At 43.9% G+C, this 22,318-nt stretch overlaps 1 protein-coding gene across 4 annotated transcripts in view; it reads left to right on the forward strand.

The window, feature by feature from the left end:
- The window catches only part of PTBP2 (polypyrimidine tract binding protein 2), a 1,270,924-nt gene that overhangs the window by 877,091 nt on the left and 371,515 nt on the right, over positions 1–22,318 (forward strand). For all 4 annotated transcript variants that reach the window (XM_044085703.1, XM_044085704.1, XM_044085705.1 and 1 more), the window contains exons 9-10: positions 7,451–7,484; positions 7,849–7,941. In XM_044085703.1, coding sequence (XP_043941638.1) covers positions 7,451–7,484; positions 7,849–7,941 — 127 coding nt within the window. The remainder of the gene's footprint in view (positions 1–7,450; positions 7,485–7,848; positions 7,942–22,318) is intronic.

Below are 22,318 nucleotides of genomic sequence, written 5' to 3' on the forward strand. Positions count from 1 at the left end.
AGAATTCATAGAAAGTGACTTTTTCCAATTCCTATTTGGATTATGGTAGCTGGCACCTGCACCATCAAAAGAAGTCTGTTGTCAAAGGTCAGCTGGTGCGGGCTGCCAGAATGATTAGTTTGCGTGATGATTTCTTGGTGGAAATAGACTTCATTATACAGATGTTTAGACAAAAGGGGGTACTCTGATAGTCTTTTAAATCAGGTCAGGATTGAAGTGTTTAACAAACGTGAGCAAGGTATATATAGGCCCATTATAGGCAATGGATTTTTGGGACCTAATAGAAGGGTAGATAACGTAGTTAACCCTAGTTCAGCCCTAATCATAACCTACAATGGGGTGGCTAAGCACCATCATTGATATTATTAAAGCAAACTGGGAGATTTTGCAGTTTGATGATAATATTGCACATAGGGTTGGGAAAGACCCCCTAGGTTTGTGTTTAGAAAGGACAGATCCCTGAAGAACATATTGGAAGGAAGGAAAAAGGATGGAAAAATTAAAAGAAAAATTGGGAATTACAGGTGTAAAATCAACTACCAATCATTAGCGGACCGGAGTCCGCTGTGGTGACCCCTAACCGGGAAAAGCCGAAAGACACAAACAGGTGTAATGCTTGTGTATATTGTTCCTTTATACTTGAGACAAAGGAGAAGTTCAGAGTTAATGAGAGGATTATTAACATCCATGGGCACTACAATTGTAACAGCTGTAGCGTCATTCACATGGCTAAATGTGAAAATTGTCCTATATTTTATATAGGTAAAACATCTAGGAAATTCAAAGTTAGGATCAGTGAGCACCTTGGTGACATTAGGCATTGTAGAATTACCAGTGCCCTGTGCAGGCATATACAAAGAACATCAGGGCCACCAATTTAAATTTTTGGTAGTTCAACAATTGGTCAAAGATGAACAGGGATGTATATTGAATGTTCATTTGGATGTACTGGAACTGAGGTGGCAATTGTATTTTAATGCCTCTCAGTATCCAGGTATCAATGAAATAAGTATATCCAGTATTTTGAAAATGGACCACATTTTAGGCTAACTGAACTAATTTGTTACTGTGTAGAATTTAATGTTTATATATATTTATACAGTTTTAAGATGGTTTTAATGTTATTTTTAACAAGGAATTTTAAGTCTGTACATGAAATTTGGTTATGGTAATTAATTGTAACAGTGTTGAAGGGGTCTTTATTACCAATGTGGGTTTTTTGCTTTTAACTGATTCTCATTAAAGTTCTGATTAATTAATTGGGGAGGGTATATAAAAGGCTGGGTGTTGTGTGCACATTGTTCTGATGAAGTCTCCTTAGTGTAGAGGAAAGCCCTCAACTCAAATAAAGTGGTTGTTTCATTTGGATTTGTTTTTCTTCCTGCTGGCGATTAGGGGAAGTCATCCTTCCGCTAAGAGAAAAAGGGTCCAGTCCCCAGCAGTTTCAACAGACCAAGAGTCCGACTCTGAGGTTTCTGATTATGAAGACATGCCCTTATCTGCTGATGAGGATTCTGATGCAGAGGAATCCATTGCCTTTGTCTCTCCTCCAGAGGATTTCTCTTTTGGTGAAACATTGCATACTTTAAGAGAGCATTTCCACTGGGAATGCCAAGACGGTCATCAGTCCAAAAAGCGACTCAGAGAATTTCTAGACTTGCCACAACACAGGCCTTTAGCAATACCACCAGTCCTGGAAGAAGTTGTTGATGTCTTTATGGAATCCAGTCTTACTCCTGATACTTTACCCCCCTGCCTCTAGGAAACCAGACAGGTACTACAGAGAACTTAACTCTCTCAAATTTCTTTTCAAAAATCCTACTGCTGACCCAGAGATCATTTCCCAGGGGCCTAAAGGTATCAAGGTAACTACAGCTAAGAATCCCATCCCTTCGGACAAGGATTCCAGCCCTTTGGACAGATGGGGTAAGAAAGTATATACCTCTGCAACTCTTGCCATTAGGGCTTTGAATTGTCAGTTTCACATGCTGAAGTATCAACAACAAATTATCGAACTTGTTAAGCAAAAAATAGCTACCTTTACAGACTGTGCAGAAAATAAAGAATTGCAAGAGCTTATGCATTCTGCAAGCCAAGTCAGCAAGCATACATGGCAGTGCGGTTTTGACGCCCTAGAAGCATCTTGCAGGGCAGCAGTCACTGGTTCTGTACTGAGAAGGCATGCTTGGCTTAAGGAGCAAACCTTGCCAGATCATGTCATATCCAAGTTACTAGACGCTCCTTTGAACAAGGACAATCTGTCTGGTGCCAAAGCAGAAGAGGTTCTTAAAAAGATGGAAGAAAAAGCTAAATCTCTACAGACAGTCAAAGAATTCTTACAATTACAGCCTCCTAGATTCAGTAGACATTGCCCCTCGAAACATTGTTTCTTTCCAGCCCCCTCAAGGCCATCTCAAACTAGACCCAGGGGAAACGGACTCCCCAGACTACAGTCTCAAGGTATGCAAAGATCTAAGCAATGGAGTGCCTCCATCTCTAAAGCAGGAAGTGCTAAACAACCCCCTTACAGAAAGAATTCACAGTGACTTCTCAACTCCACTCCCCACCTTTGCCCAACTGCTTGTGCCCCTAAGGAGGAAAACTTCCCCTTCATGCAAACAACTGGATTCCCATCACCAAAGACCGATGGGTCCTCAATATTGTATCCCTGGGGTACAAATTTTACTTCCACTTACTGCCACCCCCAAAAGGGTTCCCAGACCTCCCTGTAACCAGTGGGCAGAAGCTCAAAACCAAGTCCAATCCCTGCTCTGTATATTGGCAATTCAGCCTGTTCCTGCGGAACAGATAGGTCAAGGATTCTATTCCAGACTTTTCCTGGTACCCAGAAAAGAGGGAGCTTGGCACCCAATCCTAGTCCTTTCAATTCTCAACACCTTCCTGGTGGTACCAAAATTCAAAATGCTCACCCTACAGCAGCTTCTTCCTATGCTAGCCAAAGATGCCTGGTTAGTCACCCTAGACTTACAAGAAGCCTTTCTGCCCATCCCTATAAGGGAGTCATGCAGAAAATATCTACTGTTCAGGGCAGGATCTATGCATTATCAGTTCTCTGCACTTCCCTTTGGCTTATCCACTGCTCCCAGAGGATTCACAAAATGCCTGGCACCAGCCATTGCTTACTGCAGACAGAGAAATATTCAATTTACCCATACTTGGACGACTGCCTGATTCAGGCAGACAGTCAGGAAATGCTGTTGCAGCACCTGACAATTTGTAAAAAACCTACTAACCTCCCTGGGGTACACCATCAACGAAAAGAAATCAAAACTAGTTCCCCGTCAAAAGATTGTTTTCCTGGGTGCAAGCTTGGACACAGCATCCCAGATGGCATTCCTCACTCCAGAAAAGCAGGCCTATCTGATAGGCTATTTTACTCAAGTGGCCACCAGAACCCAGCTATCCACAAGGAAAATCCTGCAGGCCCTTGGGTTCATGGCCTCATGCATCCAACTAATTCCATATGCCAGACTACATATGAGGAAACTTCAGTGGTACTTAAAACGTCTTCGGTGCTAACATTCTCAGGACCTGGAAACTGTCATTCCCATAATACCCTAAGGACAGAGTATCTTTGGTGGGCAGCAGCATGCAGCCACAACAAGGGACTGCCCTTTACCCAACCCCACACTGCCCAGACCCTAACCACAGACGCATCAGACTACCTGCGGTGCACACATGGACGGCAAGTGCATTCAGGGCCACTGGAACCCAAGTTAAATGCATCTGCACATCAACCAGAAAGAGATGCTAGATGTGCAGCACGCTTTGACAGCTTTCAGATCCCTACTCTCACCAGGACACAGCTAATAAAAACAGACAATGCTACAGTTATGTGGTGCATCAACAAGCAGGGGGAACCCACTCTTACCCACTCTGCAGGCTAGCCATGGCCCTGTGGAACACGGCCTTGGACATGCAGGTACATCTGCAAGCTCGATTTCTGCCAGGGAAACAAAACTCACTGGCAGACGATTTAAGCAGAAATATTTTAGACCCACACGAGTGACAACTAGAGCCACGCATCTTCAACCTTCTCATTCAGAAGTGGATCTCTTTGCCTCCCCTGCAGTCACCAGTTCCGAGGATTCTGCACCAGGACACCTCACAGCAGGGCCTGGAAAGTGGATGCCCTATCCTTCCAGTGGGTAAATCTCTCAATTTATGCCTTTCCCCTCTGCCCCTCCTCTCAAGAGTATTGCTCAAGATAAGACAGGACAGACCAAGGACAGTTCTGATTGCCCCAGACTGGCCTTGCCAACACTGGTACCCACTCCTGCAAAGCCTGTCACCGGTGCAACCTTGGCGCCTACACCAAGTGTGTGATTTCCATCCCCACCACCTCCAATAGCAACAGTAACCATAGACTTTCCTTCTAGGGTAGGGGGGGGGGAAGCATTTTGACAGGAAGATGGCTCTGGTTTCTTGGTCTCTCACTGATGAGTCTTCACATCCGTGTCTTTCAGGTGATGGCAATTTTCCTAGAGTTGCAAGGCTTTCAGGACTCCCTTCCCCAAGTGTGTGATTTCCAGTTAGACAAACAACATGGCAGTAGTCTGATATGTCAACAACCAGGGAGGAACTGTACTTTCCTGGGAAGCCATGAGAGTGTGGCAGTGTGCAGTGTCTTCCCATTGCTCTGTTTTCAGTGAAACACTGGAAGTCCCAGGAATGTGCAGTGGGCAAACTGAGCAGATCCATTCTTCCTCCACATTGGGGCCAACCTTGTTGCATTCTTTTTGTTGCATACCCAAGCAAGAAGTGCAGTAAGTTACTTTGCTCTGATTCTTTCACAGAATCAACCAGCAAGGGACGTTCTAGCCATCATATGGCCCTGGGTCTCCTATATGCCTTTTCTCATATTCCCCTATTAACATTTTTTTTCAGAAAGCCATGAGGTGCATATAGTCCCCTTTTGGCCCCAACAAGTTTGTTTTTCCTTCCTATGGCTGCCTCTACTATATATGCATTGGGTGTTGGACATTCATTTGAATCTTCTGAGTCATGTGTCCAGGCATTCTCACCAAGTCCTTAAATTAACTGTATAGTTTCTCCAATTTTAACACTGTCCAGAAATGCCAGAGTTTCCACTCTGGGTGGTCCACATTTTAACTTTCTCACAAAAGCCAAATACTAGAAGGGTTTATCACAGAAAATGGAGGTTTACCATATGTGTCTCTTCTGAGAAAATAAATCCCTTTTCAACCCCTCTGCCATCCATCCAAACTTTGTCAGACCTTTTCCAAAAGACCAAGAAGGATGGCAGTATTATGATTAATAGCAATCACGAATTTGTCCAAGGACAAGGCCCCTGGTCAGGTCCAACCATTTGAGAAGAGCAAAGGAGGACAGTTTAGGCTAGGGGAATGGAGGGGGGGGTGTTGAACTGGTGGGAAAACAAGACAGCATGGATCTAGCATTATGGCAAGTACTAAATTTTTTTTACATTACCTAGCATTTGTCATTTCAGAGCTATTCCCCTCTTCTTGGAGCAAGAACGCTCTGAAGCTGCTGACACTCTGAACTGACTAATGTGGAGCTCTCCTCAAGTTTCTAGTAGTTAGAATCCATGGAAGCTTTGAAAAGCTGTAAGTTGGTTGTATCCTCAACAGAATATAGCCCTAATAGCTTAGGGTACTGCAGCAGTGATATCTACTACTTCTACCTCCCCTGGTAGTATAATAATTTGTGACATTTAAAGCCCCTTTTTACTTAAAAACTTTTTATTAATGCACGGCAGCCGGATGTGGATGTTCACTCACCTCCCTTTTTATACAGCGGCCTTTACATCTTTGTCACTTCACCAGACTACCACCAGATATCCTCCTGGAGCTGGGAGGAGTAGATCAGGATGATACAGGGCTGCAGGGGGCCCAGTTTCCTATGCGGAAAATAAAAAGGCCCTGTTTCTAAAGTGACTTTGTCCAGATGCTTTTCTTCGGTCACTGAAATTTAATTATATCGATCAGGGGAAACAGCTGTGCTCAAAACCTAAAGCACATTCAACTAGGTTTTTAGTACTTCTACAGCCTTCAAGCTACGTTCCAGTGTCTTTCTCTGCCTTCTCTCTTCTGCACCCCCTCCTTCCCCTGGCCTGGACAGACCTTGTATAAGAAACTATGCCTTATTATGGTAAGTTTGTTTACACACCTGTACTTTTTGTTCATGTATGTATTTATTTATTTATTTTTTTTTGGTCAGGTCTTTCTCTGGTCCTTCTCAAGGTTATCATGATGGACCTCCATAGCTTCCAAGTTTGCTATTGTCAGCATGCTGATCTGAGGAAACACAGACTTGCTAAATAAATGGATATTATTTACCAAGTGCATTTAATATGCTGCTTTAGTATTTAAAATGTACATATTAACATTTTTAGTTGTAGTATACAAATAGAACAACATTTAAAAAATGCCCATGTCTTAACTATATGAACATTTCTCTCTCATGATTGAAAAGGAAGTTTTCATCTGTTGTACCTTTGTAGTTTTCTTTGAGTTGTAATTTGTCAACTTTACGCTGTCTACTGAATCTGTTCTTATCGGGCTGTTCTTAGTGTTTTAGTAGCACTTGCTCATTATTTTGTTATTGTCTTAGTATAGTCTTAATTTTATTTATTTTTTATTTTTTCTATTGCCTTTAAATTGGGCATTATATCAGTTAGGTTTTCCATTTTTGTAGTATGTCTAATTTGTTACTTTGAAAGTTGGTTTAAAATGTGGTAATGACATTTTTCGGGTGTTTTAAATTTTGTTTTAAGCTGACTTACCCAGATTTATGTGAGAATGCTTCATTGGGTAGTGTTTGTCAGTTATGTATGCTGTGCCACTGAAAAGATTTGTTTGCTTGCATTTCATAACCAACCATGCTTTTGCAATTAAACCTAAAATTGTACAGTTTTTGTTGTGTGCTCCTTTCATATAGAAATAAAGCAGTGTAAGGTTAGTGCATTCTGCTTGTGTTTTGTCTTTGGTGACTGCATTTGACACAATTTTTCTTGAGCAATACATAAACCAACCATTTCTGACCAGACTCCTGCATTTCCTGTGTACTGATCTGTATTTTATTTTTGTCCCCCCTATTCCTTGTTTTTTTTTTTTTTTTTTTTTTCATTGCTTCTTCCTGTCCTATTCCCATCCCTTAACCTGTGTTTCCCACCCTCTGTTTACCCTTTCCTAATCCCATTCCCTTTCCCCTTCTTGTTTTACCCGTCATATTCTTTGTCTTGTGTTCATACCTTGTATTCATGCTGTGCTTGAACAATATGCTCCTCGGAACAACTTGCCCTAATTAACTGCCTTGAACCATGATCCATGACCACCTCACCATTCTACTGGAACCACCCTTCGTTATGGATGATCTGTTCATCTTCGCTGTTCTCGACTCTTCTCTCTTCTTGTCTTATGCTGCTTGCTCTTCTCTCCTTCTAAAGATGGTTACGCCCCAAAGTCTGTTTACCCTCTTCGGTATGTTGTTGCCACTTTTTTTTAATTATTGATTTAAATATTTTCTCTTAATTCTTATTAATAGGTTACTCAAATTTTTATAATCAAGTAGTGTATCTTTTGCTATTTTTTCTTTTGCTGTAAAAGTTTCTCTTCATAGGCACAGCTTGTGTTAATGCATGCTTACATTTTGCACGATTTTTAATTTAGTACCATTTCATATAACTTTGAGGGGGTTAATCTCTTTGCAGAATCTTATTTTATTCATTAGGTTGAATGCTGAAATTGTTTGCACACTAAATGTGTTGTTACTGTCAGTGTTGCATACTTGTTTAAAACAGTTAAACAGCTAAAATTAATTTAATTGCTGTTTTAATCTAAAAAGGTGTTTATGGAGATGTCCAGCGTGTGAAGATCTTATACAATAAGAAGGACAGTGCTCTGATACAGATGGCTGATGGAAACCAGGCACAGCTTGGTAAGCCCATTTATAGCTGAAGATAACTTAAAAACATTTTTCAGTTCATGTAACTGCATATTTCATTTTTAATTCTGCTCAACTTTCTTTCTTTGGAAAAAGTAGAGGACCTCTGCAGTAAGAAATTTTTAAGAAAATTGGTAACCAAAAAAAAAACACATGGGTAGAGCTTTTGTCATTTAGTGTTTGGCTAGCCATTGTCTTGGAACAGAATACTCTTGCCACTACATACTGAAACGTATTGCAGGTAGGGAATATTAAAGTGTGAATATGATGCTGTCTTCCTGTTTCCCTACCAGCAGCTTTGCAGTCAGTGACTTCGGATGCCTCAGACCTCACCTGAGAAGCTGTGTCCAAAGGAGTAAAGGTTCAGGACCTGTGGAAAAACGGGGCAGCTTAAAATGATCAGATACCAAAAGAAATTATAGTTCTAATACATACTGTCAAATCTCCAAGCCATCTCTGGGTTACAGGTCCTTTGCTGGTCATCACAGACAGTACCACAGTGATGTGCATAAACGGCAGGTATTACTCCCTATGCAGATGTTCTTCCTGTTTCACTGTTGCAGTCGTCACATTTGGGTTATCTGCTTGGAGTAGCCCTCCGTCGGCCTGATTATCAAAGTCTTGGGTCCTGCATCGGTTGCTGTCTCATCTTCCATGACGTCAGGTAGTCAGGGGTATAAAGCATGCAGCCGATGCCATTACATCAGTCTTTCTTGCAGTGCGGTGTCCGAAGCAGAAGCAGTTCACAAGTGCCGGTCGGCCGACTCTTGAAATTTTCATTTTCGAGTTTCAGAACCGAAGTCTTCAACTAAAACTAAGTACCTCGTTGGGGGAACCTTTTTCTTGCTCTAAACCGATGTCAGTAAAAGTCAATAATTGTATGTCTTGTGGAAAGCAAATACCTCATAAAGATTTTTATTTTTACTGTATTCCTTGCCTAGGTCCTGACCACAACGTACCTCGCTGTTGGTTTTGTGCCTTATTTAAACCACGAACTATTAGTCATCGGTACATTTTCGCTTCTAAATATTTTGGTACTTGGCTCAGTTATCCAGATATGTCATCGGTAAGCCACCCGACTACCGACATTCTGAAAAAACTCAAAGGTAAAGACAGGCCACATAGGTCCAAAGCTGCCGACGACACTTCTCCTAAGCTAGTCGCCAGTTCGCCGGTACGCAGTGAGGCGCTTTCGCAGCCCCTGATACCCGCTTTTTCAGATCTGCAGGCCTCTACTGAGACCCATTTGGAGACCGGTATGCCGCGGGATGCTTCAACTGTGGAACCTCTGTGGATGTCTATACTGTGGATTGATCTGGAGCCGCTGTGCAGGCACTGGCTTCTGAGGGTGTATTCAGGCCTACTGACTTGCATATTAAACTGACGCCATCTTCTTTTTCTAAGCCTAAAACTCGAACTATGCTTAGGAAACCTCCCAGACCTCATGGTCGGGCATCTATGCCTGAAAAACAAATAAGAATGGCTGAAAACCTTATTACTTTAATCAGGGGAAGCCAACCTTCCCCCCTCTGAGACTTAGGACTAAATTTGCTTATTATTCTTCTGACCAGGATTCTGTAATTTGTGTCTCCTCTGATGACCAGGATTTACCCTTAGCTACCTATGAGGATTCTGATGCAAAGGACTCTATTCCCTCTGCTTCTCCCCCAGAGGATTTTTCTTTTGGTGAAACCTTGCATACTCTTAGGGAGCATTTTCAGTGGAAAAGCCAGGATTACTCTGATTCTAAAAAGAGGCTTAGAGATTTCTTACTCCTGCCCCAACACAGGCCTTTAGCTATCCCTCCTGCTCTGGACATTGTTGACGATGCCTTTTTGGAATCTAGCTTGGCCCCTGACTCTCTACCTCCTGCTCCCAGAAAACTTGATAGATATTACAGGATTCCTGATTCTCACGAGTTCCTTTTTAAAAATCCTACTGCGGATCCTGAGACCATTTCACAGGGACCCAAGGGCATTGAGTTTACTACTGCCAAAACTCCTACCCCCTCTGATAGAGATTCCAGGCCCCTGGATAAATGGGGTAAGAAGGTATACACCTCTGCAACGTTGGCCATCAGGGCCTTAAATTGTCAGTTTCATATGTTAAAGTATTAGCAGCATATTATTGGATTGCTTAAACAGAAAATGATGTTGATTCCTGATTGTGCTGAAAATAAGGATTTACAGGATTTAATGCATTCTGCTGAACAGGTTGGGAAACATACTTTGCAGTGTGGTTTTGATTCACTAGAGGCATCTTGCAGGGCTGCTGTCACCGGGTCTGTACTTAGAAGGCATGCTTGGCGTAAAGAGCAATCTTTGCCAGATCATGTTAAAACTAATTTGCTGGATGCTCCCTTAAATCAGGACCTCCTGTTTGGCAGCAAAGCAGAAGTAGTTCTTAAAAAGATGGAGGAAAAGGCTAAATCTATGCAAACAAAGATTTCTTACAAGTGCAGCCTCCTAGATTTAGTAGGCATTGGCCCTCAAAATAATGGCCCTTTCCTCCCTCTTCCAGGCCTTCTCAGTTCAAACCCAGAACCAGCAGAACACCCAGGCTTCAGTCCCAGGGTATGCACAGGACTAAGCAGTGGAGGGCGACAACTTCCAAATCAGGGAGTATCAAGACTCCCCACCCCCTATGGTAAGCTGTCTCAATGACTTAACTTTAAAACTTCTAAGCACTTCTCAACTGACTGCTCCTTTAGGGAGAAAGATTGCTCTGCAAACAAAAAGGGTTTTAAACATAGTTTCCCAAGGATACAGATCTACCCCCAAATCAGTGGGCAGAGGCTCAAAATCAAGTACTCTCTCCCTGTTAAGATTAAAGGCTATTCAGACTGTACCAGAAGAGAAAAAGGGACAAGGTTTCTACTCTAGACTTTTCCTGGTACACAGAAAAGATGACTCATGGTGTCCTATCTTGGACCTGTCTATCCTAAACACATTTTTGGTGATTCCAAAATTCAAAATGCTGAACCTTCACCAGTTGCTTCCCATGATAGGCAAAGATGCCTGGTCAGCAACACTGGATTTAAAGTAAGCCTACCTGCATGTCCCAATCAGGGAATATTGCAGAAAATACCTACGCTTCAAAGCAGGCTGCATGCACTGTCAGTTCTCTGCACTGCTCTTTGGCTTATCTACTGCACCCAGGGTATTCACAAAGTGCCTAGCTTCAGTCATTGCATTTTGCAGGCAAAGAAATATTCAAATATACCCATACCTGGACGCTTGTCTAGTTCAGGCAGAAAGCCAGGACTTACTTCTGAATCATCTGGCATTTGTACAAAAGGTGTTAACTTGTCTGGGGTACACCATAAATGAAAAGAAATCACAACTGGTACCCTGTCAACAAATTATATTCCTGGGAGCAAGCTTGAACACAACTTCCCAGATGGCTTTCCTCACGCCAGAGAAACAAATTCATTTGACAACTGACTTCAAACTAGTGGCCACAAAAACCCTGCTATCTGCAAGGCAAGTACTGCAAGCCTTGGGGTTCATGGCCTCGTGCATTCTACTAATTTCATATACAAGACTGCATATGAGGAAACTGCAATGGTATCTAAAAAGCTTGTGGTGTCAACTTTCTCAGGACCTAGAAGCAATGATCCCTATCATACTTTGCCTACAGTTAGAATTCCTTTGGTGGGCAGAGGCCTGCCACCAAAACAAGGGACTATCATTCACTCTACCCCCCTGCTGCCCAAACCCTAACAACAGATGCATGCGGGGCTCACTTGGCAGGGAAGTGCATTCAGGGCACCTACACATCAATCAAAAAGAAATGTTAGCTGTACAGAATGCTTTGACAGCCTTTAAGGACCACATTCTTCCAGGACAATTAATGGTAAAGATGGACAACACCACTGATGTTCATCGTGCATACAGCTGCAGTCATAACAGATGGGTTCTCCTGCCGTCAGGCGGGTCCTCGGTCGGCCGAATTCCAAAGTCTAGGTCCGGCGTCGGATGTCGTCGCTTCTTCCCTGACGTCAGTGCGACAGGGGTATAAAAGAACCAGCCGACGCCATTTTCCCCAGTCTTTCTTGCCGCACGGTGCCCGAAGCAGAAGCAGTTCGCAAGTGCCGGTCGGCCAGCTCCTGAGATTACGAATATTTTTCAACCGAAGTCTTCTTGAAAGCTAAGTACCCGTTGGAAACTTTTCTTGCCTCAGACCGATGTCAGACAAAGTTAATAATTGCATTTCATGTGGGAAGCAAATACCGCATAAGGATTTTCATTCCCTCTGCATTCCTTGCTTAGGCCCAGACCACGACGTCTCGGCCTGTCGATTTTGCGCTACATTCAACAGACGCACTATTAAGCGTCTGGCAGAGTTCGCCCAACACTATTTTGGCAAAAAGTTTAATTACATTATGTCGTCGGATACTCCGACTCCAGTTTTAAGTAAAAGACGCAAAGATAAGGACCGACATATGAGGTCCGCGACTTCTACCGACACCACGCCAAAGCCGACTACAGGTGGTCCGGTTCTCAGTGAGGCGCCTACGCAGCCCCTGACTACCGATGACACTTCTTTGGCGGTGTCTTCAGTGCCCGAGGTCACAGGCTCTTCGGCCCACACCCCAACTACAGATACCGAAGCCACTCTTGGCAGTGAAACTCAGAATTTAGACAGGCCTGCCACCTCTCAAGGTGTCTTCAGGCCTTCCTCTTCTTTTTCCATCAAGGCTTTCACTAAGTCTAAAGCAGCCATGCATACTAAGAGACAAGCTACACAGGGCCCTTCTCCAGGCTCCATGCCTAAAAAAAAGATGCTTAAAATGGCTGAGGATTTGATTACTCTTATCAGGGGCTCTCAACCCCCTCCGGACAAAAGGCCCAGAGTGGAGGAAGAATCCCCCTCCTCTGACCAGGCCTCCATTATATCAGAGCACTCTGATGAACAGGAACATTCTTACTCCCCTTTTGAAGATTCTGATGCAGAGGAGTCCATTCCCTCTGTCTCCCCCCCTGAGGATTACTCTTTTGGGGAAACCTTCCCCCCCTGAGGATTACTCTTTTGGGGAAACCTTACATACCTTGAGGGAACACTTCCACTGGGAAGGCCAAGAGTACTCAGACTCCAAGAAAAGGCTTAGGGATTTCCTCTTGCTCCCTCAGCACAGGCCTTTGGCTATACCTCCCATCTTAGACATACTAGATGATGTGTATTCGGAGGCCTGCCTTAACCCAGATTCTTTACCTCCAGCTCCAGTCAAGCCTGACAGGTATTACCGGGTTCTTGATTCACACCAATTTCTATACAAAAGCCATGCGGCTGACGCAGAAACTATTTCACAGGGTCCCAAGGGAATTAAGGCCTCCACTGCTAAAAATCCATTACCTTCAGAGAGAGATTCCAGAGCTTTAGAAAGGTGGGGGAAGAAGGTATACACCTCGGCCACCTTAACCATGAGGGCATTAAACTGTCAGTTCCATATGCTAAAGTACCAACAGTTTCTGTTATCACAGTTGAGAAGCAAAATGTCACTACCTGAACAACCAGACTTGAAGGAGTTGCAGGATTTGTTACATAGTGCAGAACAAGTGGGTAAACATACCTTGCAATGTGGTTTTGATGCTTTAGAGGCCTCGTGTAGAGCTGCTGTTACAGGATCAATCATACGTAGACATGCTTGGCTCAAAGAGCAAACCTTACCAGATCATGTTAAAGCTAAATTACTGGATGCACCTCTGCAAAAGGATGTACTGTTTGGTGTTAAAGCTGAGGAGGTTTTAAAGAAAATGGAGGAAAAGGCAAAATTAATGCAAACAGTGAAAGATTTCCTACAGGTACAACCTCCACGTTTCAGTAGAAATTGGCTTTCCAAAAATTGGTCCTTTCCAGCCACGGACAGACCCCAAAGAGGTAGATACAGGTGCCCGAGGGGTAGAGGGCAATCTCAAGGATCGTTTAGAGGCAGACAATGGCAAGCACCTACACAAAGAGGTGGTGAGGATAGTTCACAGCCATTCAGAAAGCAGAACCAATGACTTTCCCCTTTGCATGCCAAGCAAGGCTCAAATGGCAGCACCTTTAGGCGGAAAACTGGCATTATTTTCAAAAAATTGGCATATTGTCACAAAAGACAAATGGATCCTGGACATTATAGACAGAGGCTACAGATTCCACTTTCACACCCTTCCAAAAATGAGAGGCATGCCAAACCTGCCACACATTCAAAGGGCAGAGGCACAAAAACTAATTTCAGATCTCATGGACATGAAAGCTATTCAAGAGGTACCTGCACAAGAACAGGGTCAAGGTTTTTATTCCAGACTATTTCTCGTACCAAGAAAGGGAAAAGATTGGAGACCTATCTTGGACCTATCCATCCTAAACACATTTTTACTCTTGCCAAAATTCAAGATGCTCACATTACAGCAGCTCCTTCCCATGCTGGGCAAGGAGTCTTGGCTGGTAACATTGGACCTCAAGGAGGCATACCTGCATGTCCCAATCAGACAAGATTGCAGAAGATACCTCAGATTTCTTGCAGGTTCAACCCATTATCAATTCTCTGCATTGCCCTTTGGCTTATCTACTGCGCCCAGAGTGTTCACGAAATGCCTGGCATCAGTAATTGCCTTCTGCAGACTTCAAGGGATACAAATATACCCATACCTGGGCGACTGCCTGATCCAAGCGGACAGCAAGCACATACTTCCAAAACACCTGGCGTATGTAATAATGTTGTTGAAATCTCTCGGATACACAGTCAACAAAAAGAAGTCAAGACTAATACCCTCTCAAACAATAATTTTCCTGGGTGCCATCTTGGATACAAACACCCAGATGGCCTACCTCACACCAGAGAAACAAGGGCAACTAACTCAATACTTCAGAAAACTGGCAACTTTCACCAGGCTGACTGCAAGGAAAATCCTGCAGGCTCTGGGATTCATGGCATCTTGCATCCTACTAATCCCATGTGCAAAGCTGCATATGAGGAAACTTCAATGGTACCTAAAAAACCTATGGTCTCAACACAGCCACAGTTTTGAGACAATAATACCACTGATTCCATGTCTGCAAAAGGAATTTCTGTGGTGGGCTCAAGCATGCCAAAGAAACACAGGTCTACCATTCTGCAAGCCTCAAGCAAATCAAATCATCACAACAGACGCCTCGGATTACGCTTGGGGGGCGCACATGACAGATTGGTGCATTCAGGGCAAATGGTCCCAAAAAGAAAAGCACCTACACATCAATCAAAAGGAAATGCTAGCAGTAATACATGCTATTACAGCTTTCAAAGACCTGCTGCATCCAGGCCAGCTATTGATAAGGACAGACAACACCACAGTCATGTGGTACATAAACAAACAGGGAGGAACCCATTCATACCCCCTATGCAGGCTAGCCATGTCTCTTTGGAACATGGCTCTGGAATTGCAAATCGAGCTTCAAGCACAGTTCCTGCCAGGCAAGGAAAACACGCTGGCAGACAACCTAAGCAGAAATATGACAGACCCACACGAATGGAAGTTGCATCCTCAAGTTTTTTCAAAGATAATTCAAGCATGGGGAAGGCCAGACATAGATCTCTTTGCCTCCCACAGAAATCACCAATTGGCAAAATTCTGCTCAAGGATCTTTCATCCACAGGTCTGGAAAGTGGACGCACTCTCACTTGGACAACAATGACAGTTTATGCCTTTCCACCTCTTCCTCTGCTGCCCAAAGTTCTATTAAAAACCAGAGCAGACAGACCAAAGATGATTCTCATTGCTCCAGACTGGCCAAGACAACACTGGTACCCACTGCTGAGGAGCCTTATGCATTCCCCACCATTGATCCTGCCTCTAATGCCTCTTTTACTGACTCAGCACAACTTCAAAACTCTTCACAGTCAGCTGAAAACACTCAATCTAGCCGCATGGAAGATTCCTTAAAATCACAACAGACCCTACTCTCCAAGGAGGTGCAGGATGTCATTTTGGAGGCCAGAAGACCTTCTACTAGAAAAGCCTACTCCGCAAAATGGAAACGGTTTTGTGCTTGGAATGAGAAAAAGGGCCAGAACCCTAGAATACTGAATTTACCTCAAATATTACAGTACCTAGCTGAGCTGCTAAGCAGAGGACTTTCATTCTCCTCCATCAAAATCCATGCCTCAGCCATTTCTGCAGAATACAACACTGATCCTCCTTTATTCTCTCACCCCCTCTTAAGACAGTTCCTCAGAGGGGCTAAGAATATAAAATCCCCAAGGAAACAACCAGTACCTGCTTGGGAACTCAATTTCATTGTAGAAAAACTAACTTTGCCTCCCTTTTGAGCCAGCTGCCTCAACAGAACTGCAATATTTGTCCTGGAAAACAGCCTTCCTGCTGGCTATCACCCCAGCTCGCAGGGTTTCGGAACTACAAGCCCTCATGGCTGTGCAGCCTTTCATCATTTTCCATCAGGACAGAGTATCCTTGCGAACCAACCCTTCCTTTATGCCAAAGGTAGTATCCAGGGTAGCCTTGAATCAGGCTATCCACTTACCTACCTTTTATCCTAATCCTCAAAACAAAGGGGAGAGACTACTACATTCCTTGGACATTCATAGACAGCTACGTTATTATTTGGACAGAACAAAGCCTTTCAGAAAATCAGAGCAACTCTTTGTGTCCTATGCTACCGGAGCTCAAGGGAAGCCTATTTCCAAACAGACAATCTCAAAATGGATAGCCCACTGCATACGCTTTTGTTACTCTTTTCATGGTAAAACTGTACCTGCAGGCATCAGGTCTCACTCCACAAGGGCCACAGCCACCTCTGCAGCCTTCCTCAGGGGGGTTCCTACCAAAGATATTTTGGAAGCTGCCACTTGGAGTTCTGTACATACTTTCTCCAAGCACTATCACCTACCATTATACTCCAAATCTAGAGCAGGCTTTGCCACTGCAGTCTTGCAGGGCATCCTGACTCCTCCTAGTTCCACCTAGTGCCTACCACCCCTTTTTTAGCTTTGGTATTCTACCCATCTGTTATGACTGCAGCTGTATGCACAATGAACATAGTACAGTTTTGTACCTACCATAAATGTAGATGTTCGAGTGCTAATACAGCTGCAGTCCAGGTTTCCCTCCCTCCTTCCCCTCTTGGGACAGGCCTAATGGCTAACACCTCCTTATACAACCTGATTGGGGTATTCTTTTATGGTGTATTTGCTTGCAACTACTGTTGTTTGATTATATTGCATTGCATTATTACATAAATTTATGTATTGCCTTCCTTCTGGGGGCACCTGACATCTGGGGCAAGAAAAACTGAAGAAAATGGCGTTGGCTGGTTCTTTTATACCCCTGTCGCACTGATGTCAGGGAAGAAGCGACGACATCCGACGCCAGACCTAGACTTTGGAATTCGGCCGACCGAGGACCCGCCTGACGGCAGGAAACCCCATCTGTTATGACTGCAGCTGTATTAGCACTCGAACATCTACATTTATGGTAGGTACAAAACTGTACTTTCTCCGGTACTCAGGCGCTTTCGCAGCCCCTGATGCCCGCTAATTCTGTTTCGCAGGCTTTACTGAGACCCATTCAGAGTCCGTTATGCCGCGAAATGCTTCACCTATGAAACCCGCAGATGTCTCTACCTTGGATGGGTCAGGAGCCGCTGTGCAGGCACCGGCTTCTGAGGGTGCATTCAGGCCTACAAATTTGCATGTTAAACCGACTCCACCTTCATTATTAACGTCTAAATCTCGATCTATGTCTAAAAAAACCAACATCCAGGCCACATGTTCAGGCCCCTATGCCTAAAAAACAAATGATCAAAATGGCTGAAGATTTAATTACTCTAATCAGGGGTAGTCAACCCCCCCTCTCTGAGGCCTAGGGCTGAGTTTGGTTATGAATCTTCTGATCAGATTTCTGTTTCTTCTGACTCTTCTAATGACCTGGATTTGTCCATACCTACTTATGAGGATTCTGATGCAGAGGATTCCATTCCCTCTGCTTTCCCTCCTGAGGATTTTTCGTTTGGGGAAACTTTACATACCTTAAAGGAGCATTTCCACTTGGAAAGTTTAGGAATTTTCTGATTCAAAAAAGAGGCTTTGGGATTTTCTTCTTCTAACTCAGCTTAGGCCTTTGGCTATACCTCCTCTACTAGCCATTGTTGTGTTTTTGGAATCCAGTATGGCCCCTGATTTCCTGCCTCCGGCTCCTAGTAAACCTGACAGATGCTACAGGGTTCCTAAGTCCCACAAGTTCCTTTTCAATAACCTGTTGCAGATCCAGAAACCATTTCTCAGGGGCCAAGGGCATTAAGGCTTCTACTGCTAAAAATCTTACCCCTTCTGATAGAGACTCCAGGGCACTGGATAGATGGGGTGTGTAGGTTTATATTTCTGCAACCTTGGCAATTAGGGCTTTAAACTGCCAATATCAATAGCATACTATTGGGCTGCTTAAACAGAAAATGATGTTGATTCCTGACTGTGTGGAAAATAAAGATTTACATGATTTATTGCATTCTGCTGAACAAGTTGGAAAACATACTTTGCAATGTGGATGTTCATCGTGTTACACTGCTGCAGTCATCACACTTGGGTTATCCTGCCGTCAGGCGGTCCCGCAGTCAGCCAGAGTTCCAAAGTCTTGGTCCGGCGTCGGCTGCTGTCACTTCTTCCCTGACGTCAGTGCGCCAGGGGTATAAAAGAGGCATCCAACGCCATTTTCTTCAGTCTTTCTTGCCACGCGGTGCCCGAAGCAGAAGCAGTTCGCAAGTGCCGGTCGGCTGACTCCTGAGATTTTCAAATCGAATTTCAGACCGAAGTCTTCAATAAAGCTATGTACCCTGTTGGGGAACCTTGTCTTGCCTCAGTCCGATGTCAGAAAAAGTTAACAATTGCATTTCTTGTGGGAAGCAAATACCTCATAAGGACTTTCATTCTTATTGTATTCCTAGGCCCAGACCACAATGTCACAGGTTGTCGGTTTTCTGCTAGGTTTAACAAACGAACTATTAAACGTCGGTTTGATTTCGCTCGACATTATTTTGGTAGGAAATTTTATTGTACCATACCATCAGAGCAACCGATCGGAATGCATAAAAAAACGCAAAGATAAGGACAGGCAGCCGAGACCCAAACCAGACTCCGAGGCCTCTGCTGGGCCAGTCGCCAGTTCTCTGGTTTTCAATGAGGCGCCTACGCAGCCCCTGATGACCGCTGATTTAGAACCCCAGGTGGCATCCGATTCCCAAGCGGAGATTACTAGGCCTCCACAGCCTTTCCCTTTAGGCCCTTCCGACTCCATGGCTGAAGGAGATTCCAGTGCAGTTGAAACGCCTTCAGTTGTAGAAGGTGTCTTCAGACCGACTACACTCACTATTAAATCCTATGCAAAGCAGAAAACTCCTTTAAAAGCAAAGAAGACTGTACAGCAGTCTCCAGTACAAGGCCCCATGCCTAAGAAACAGATGCTTAAGATGGCTGAAGACTTGATTACCCTAATCAGGGGTTCCCATCCCCCTCCTGATAAAAGGCCTAGACAGGAGGAGGACTACGCTTCCTCTGACCAGGTTTCAATTTCCTCTGATTCTTCTGAGGAACAGCTAAGCTACCTTTCTATCATGTACAACCTTTGTGGTGTATTTTCTTGTAACTGAAGGTATTCCTCTTATTCCTTTTATATGTTTTATTAGCAATATGTATCGCCTACCTACTTGGGGGCACCTGACATCTGGGGCAAGAAAAACTGAAGAAAATGGCGTTGGATGCCTCTTTTATACTCCTGGCGCACTGACGTCAGGGAAGAAGCGACAGCAACCGACGCCGGACCAAGACTTTGGAACTCTGGCTGACTGCGGGACCGCCTGATGGTAGGATAACCCAAGTGTGATGACTGCAGCAGTGTGAAAACTCGAACATCTACATTTATGGCAGGTACAAACATTTATGGCAGGTACAAAGCTGTCCTTTTCATATGTTAAAAGTATCAGCAGCATATTATTGGACTACTTAAACAGAAAATTATGTTGATTCCTGACTGTGCTGAAAATAAAGAATTACAGGATTTAATGCATTCTGCTGAACAAGTTGGTAAACATACTTTGCAATGTGGTTTTGACTCTCTAGCAGCATCTTGCAGGGCTGCTGTAACTGGGTCTGTTCGTACAAGGCATGCTTGGCTTAAGGAGCAAAATGTGCCAGATCATGTTAAAGCTAAAATACTGGGTGCTCCTTTAAACCAAGACCACCTGTTTGGCAACAAAGCAGAAGTAGTACTTAAATAAGATGGAGGAAAAAGCTAACTCTATGCAAACTGTTAAAGATTTCCTGTAAGTACAGCCTCCCAGATTTAGTAGGCATTGGCCATCTAAGAATTGGTCTTTTCCTGTCTCTTCCAGGCCTTCTCAGCCCAAACCCAGGAACAGCAGACCACCTAGGCTACAGTCTCAAGGTACTCACAGGCCTAAGCAGTGGGGGGCTCCCATTTCCAAAGCTGGAAGTAGTAAGACACCCCCCTATGGTAAACTGTCACAATGACTTAACCTTAAACCTTCCAAGCCCTGCTCAACTGCCTGCTCCCTTAGTGGGAAAGATCACCCTTCATGCAAAAAAGTGGGAACTAATTACCCAAGACAAATGGGTTTTAAATATAGTTTCCCAAGGATACAGATTCCACTTCCACACTTTACCAACCCCAGATGGATGGCCAGACCTACCCCCAAATCAGTGGGCAGAGGCTCAACAGCAGGTTCTCTCTCTTCTAAGTATCAGGGATATTCAGCCTGTCCCAGCAGAGGAATGGGGACAAGGTTTTTACTCCAGACTTTTCCTGGTACCCAGAAAACACCACTCCTGGCATCTTTTCATGGACCTCTCTATTCTAAGCACCTTTTTGGTAATCACAAAATTCAAAATGCTAATTCATCAGGTGCTTCCCATGTTAGGCAAAAACGCCTGGTTGGCAACATTGTACTTAAAGGATGCCTACCTGCACAGTCCAGTAAGGGAACTTGCAGAAAATACCCACGCTTCGGAGTAGGCTATATGCACTGCTAGTTCTCTGCACTGCCCTTTGGCTTATCTACTGCACCCAGGGTATTCACAAAGTGCCTAGCTGCAGTCGTTGCATTCTGCAGGCAAAGAAATGTTCAGATATACCCATATCTGAACGATCGTCTAATTTGGGCAGAAAGCCAGGACATACTATTAAATCATCTGGCATTATTAAAGAAACTGCTAACCTCACCTGGGTTACACCATAAACGAAAAGAAATTTCACCTAGTACCCTGCCAATAAATTGTATTCCTGGGAGCAAGCTTGAACACCGCTTCCCAGATGGCTTACCTCACGCCAGAGAAACAAGTTTATTTGACAGCCTACTTCAAACTACTGGTCACAAAGACCCAGCTATCTGCAAGGAAAATACTGCAAGCCCTAGGGTTCATGGCCTCTTGCATCGTACTAATTCCATATGCAAGACTGCATATGAGGAAACTAACAATGGTATCTAAAAATCCTATTGTGTCAACATTCTCAGGATTTGGAATCAATGATTCCTATCATTGCTTGTATAAAGACAGAGCTCCTTTGGTGGGCAGAGCCCTGCTACCATAACAAGGGACTGCCATTCACTTTTACCCCCTGCTGCCCAAACCGTAACAACAGACGCATCAGACTATGCATGGGGGGCTCACTTGGCAGGGCATTCAGGGCAAATGGAACCAGAGTCAAATGCACCTGCATATCAATCAAAGAAATGTTAGCTGTACAGGTTTCTCTGACAGCCTTCAAGGACCACATTCTTCCAGGACAATTATTGGTAAAGACAGACACCACCACTGATGTTCTTCGTGTTTCACTGTTGCAGTTATCACATTTGGGTTATCTGCATGCAGTAGCCCTCAGTCGGCCTGATTATCAAAGTCTTGGGTCCTGCGTCGGTTGCTGTCTCATCTTCCGTGACATTAGGTAGTCAGGGGTATAAAGCATGCAGCCGATGCCATTACATCAGTCTTTCTTGCTGTGCGGTGCCCTAAGCAGAAGCAGTTCACAAGTGCCGGTCAGCCGACTCCTGAAATTTTTGTTTTCTAGTTTCAGAACCAAAGTCTTCAACTAAAGCTAAGTACCCCATTGGGAAAACTTTTTCTTGCTCTAAATCGATGTCAGTAAAAGTCAGTAATTGTATTTCTTGTGGAAAGCAAATACCTCATAAAGATTTTCATTCGTACTGTATTCCTTGCTTAGGCCCTGACCATGGCTTACCTCGCTGTCAGTTTTGTGCCATATTTAAGCCATGAACTATTTGTCGTCTGTACATTTTCGCTTCTAAATATTTTGGTACTCTGTTCAGTTATCCAGATGTGTCTTAGGTAAGCCACCTGACTACCAACATTCCGAAAAAAAGG

This window comes from Protopterus annectens, chromosome 10.part0 (assembly GCF_019279795.1).
Source record: "Protopterus annectens isolate FY-2018-M chromosome 10.part0, PAN1.0, whole genome shotgun sequence".
Lineage (NCBI taxonomy): Eukaryota > Metazoa > Chordata > Ceratodontiformes > Protopteridae > Protopterus > Protopterus annectens.